Raw genomic sequence first — 2,895 nt, 5'->3', positions numbered from 1 at the left:
CATACACACATACCTACACACATACATATATACAAGTCACATATTCAAAATTACTCAATCACCTAAACATTCTTTCATTTAACGTATTTTGCAGGATGAGCTGATGGACAACTGTGAGCTAGATGCTTTCTTCAAAACATTGAAAGAAAACGGTATGTTATTATAATTTCTTTGTACCATAGTTTTAATAACAGCCAGTAAATTAAAAATTTGAACTGAAATTCTTACAAAAACATTTTAGTATACCGTTTAATTTTTGTGTTTCAGTAGGTTTTTAAAGTTTTTTTTTTGTTTTGTTTTTGTTTATTTGGTGTTCTTTTTTTTTTTTGCGATGTGTATTTTCACTTAGGCCATACTGTAATTTCCTTTTGGACAAAATAAGGAAATCGGAATTGGTTGATAAAAGTACTAGCTATGTTGGCTTTTCAATGAAGATGCGTATTGCATATAAAACGGAATATCATGTTGTTTCTTCCAGACCAGCTTCTTTGTGACATTTCCCAAGAGACATCGGCAGCCATTTCCGCTCTTTTTGACGTATCCTTTTTATCAAGCAACATAAACAGCCTGTGGATGGACTAATGAATTCCGAAATATTAAATCACAATAACTTTTATCATTTTTTTTCGGAGTTTGTTTCATAGTACTGTATCTTATGTCAAACTTACCATTGGATGGTTCTTGAATATTTTTTTTTTGTGTTTATGTCATAGAGCTATTAAACAACTAGAGTGCTGACAAGATGGCGCTGCAATGCAGAGTTGTGTACGTGTACATTCCAAGATGGCCGTCGTAGTAAAGCGCCACCTTCATTCTTAGTATACATATTACATTATTAATAAGCCCTCTGACTGACTATTATTTCATTAATGATAATGAGTAATGGTAATAACAAATTATTAAACTATTGTAGCCAAAACGAGGCCAAGTGGAGCATCTTATTCAAAAATAAAGTACCAAGGAATGAAAATTAAAATCGTATACATTACAACCAAACACCGCAACGCTCGAGTTTCAAACATAAGGGTAACTAGCCTGTACTGAACTTCTGAGTAAATTGAGGGCGCAATTGCAAATGATGGCGCTTAGCGAAATTTGATTGGCTAAATCTATGGCAGCCATCTTGGATGGTACCCACACAGTTCTGCGTATTTCTAACATCGAATACATTGCGGTTAGCGCTCTAGTATTCTTATTATATCTCTATGGTTTATGTAGATTGACCTTTGATATAGGCATGCGCAGCTCAGACTACGAAGTGACTTTGATTGGAGAATTTTTTAAATATATATATTTCCCTTAAAATGTAATACAGGAAGACGATTCAAGGAAACTCTGTATAGATGAAGTTTGCAATATAGGGGCCTTAGTTCATTATAGCAAAGTAAGCAATATTTTAGAATTATCTGTATTAACTCGATAGTTCTTTAAATAGAGACAATATTATTAGACGGGACGCGTGCTAAACGTTTCCGAGATATCAAATTCTATAATAGTTATTATTACAAATAGTCCTCTACATAGTATAAGTCCCATTATCTTTATTTGTTTCAGGTGATGTTCAGAAAAGCGGATAAAGACAGAAGTGAGTGTCTGAATGCCAGTGAGTTGAGGGACGCATTGTATCGGGCAGGTAACCAGTCGTTTTATTTACAAATTCAGTAGAATAGACAAATCAATACACAGACTGATATGGACCGAAGTTACAACCAAACCAGAAACATCAATAACTCTAATTATGAATTTACCATTTTAGGGCTCATCACCAGTGACACAGTTCTATATCACTTGGTCAGTCGTTACGTGGGTAGTGATAATAAAGTCACATTTGACGAGTTCTTCCTCATAGTTTCGAAACTTCGCTATATTATAAGTGAGTATAATAACAATATGCATGTTTTCATACAGCACTTTTCAACATTATTGCTCCAGTCATTGGAAATGATATCAGTGGGGAAAATTCCTTAGTTTGCTGCATTAAATAAATCAGCTAATTTTGCATTTGAACCACTTGAACACCCACTTATACTCCTATGTGGCGATAAATAAAATGTCTTACCGAAGGACACAAGCACTTGCACAGCGAAAGTTCCGAACTCCCTGATCTAAAGTATACACTTCTCAACCATTGTGCCAACTTGTAAGAGGGAATTGTACATTCAAAATTAATATAAATTGAAATGTGTTAAACTTATGTTTTGTGTCTAATTAATTATTCCATGACTTTGCAGAGCAATTTGAAGCACTGGGCGGATCGAATGAGAAATCCGTAGCAATGTCCGTTGAGGATGTAAGTAAACTATTAATTTGTTTGGTTGTTTTGTTAATATTACTTTTATAAAACGTTGTTATTCGTTATTCATATTATTAATATTAGAGCCAAATACTGTATATTATTGTTGTTATTATACTCTTAATTGTATCATACTGCTGATATTTTACAGTCTTTTTTTACAGTAACCTATTATATACTATAAACATTTTTAATCGAATGAACCTATTTAGAAGTGTAAGTAAAATGATTAACTAGTTTTTTTCCATTCCTTTAATCAGTCATTATCATTGTCTCTTTCAGTTACTGACGATGTGCTCCAAACTGTGAGCTGTTTTGAGTAACGATATACGAGAACGATTAAAATAGTTGTAATGATGATTATCCTCAGAAAATATTACTAACAAATATGTACGGGAAGTAGTATCGTCAACTAGCAGTTATGTACTTACCAGACGCTCTTCTAGGTTGAAATCCTATGGTGATAGAGCCTTCAGTGTTGCTGCACCTATCCTCTGGAACCAGTTACCATCTGACTTAAGAGAAGCTACAAGTTTTAATATATTCAAGTCAAAGCTCAAGAAATTCCTGTTTTGTTGATTTGCCGACCTCTGACCCGAAAC

General features: G+C 33.6%; 1 protein-coding gene across 1 annotated transcript; it reads left to right on the top strand.

The window, feature by feature from the left end:
* The first annotated feature begins 67 nt into the window (after positions 1–67).
* Positions 68–2,889, top strand: LOC117121112 (calcium-binding protein CBP-like). Its single transcript, XM_033266215.1, has 7 exons — positions 68–152; positions 479–537; positions 1,316–1,384; positions 1,555–1,633; positions 1,757–1,873; positions 2,232–2,290; positions 2,576–2,889. The coding sequence occupies exons 1-7, from the start codon at positions 104–106 to the stop codon at positions 2,600–2,602; spliced, it is 459 nt and encodes a 152-aa protein (XP_033122106.1). The 5' UTR covers positions 68–103; the 3' UTR covers positions 2,603–2,889.
* Positions 2,890–2,895: the final 6 nt, after the last annotated feature.

Source organism: Anneissia japonica, unplaced genomic scaffold, assembly GCF_011630105.1.
Source record: "Anneissia japonica isolate Jap-2015-1 unplaced genomic scaffold, ASM1163010v1 scaffold118005_len2895_cov160, whole genome shotgun sequence".
NCBI classification, from domain to species: Eukaryota; Metazoa; Echinodermata; class Crinoidea; order Comatulida; family Comatulidae; genus Anneissia; species Anneissia japonica.
This window is presented reverse-complemented; position numbering and strand designations above follow the sequence as displayed.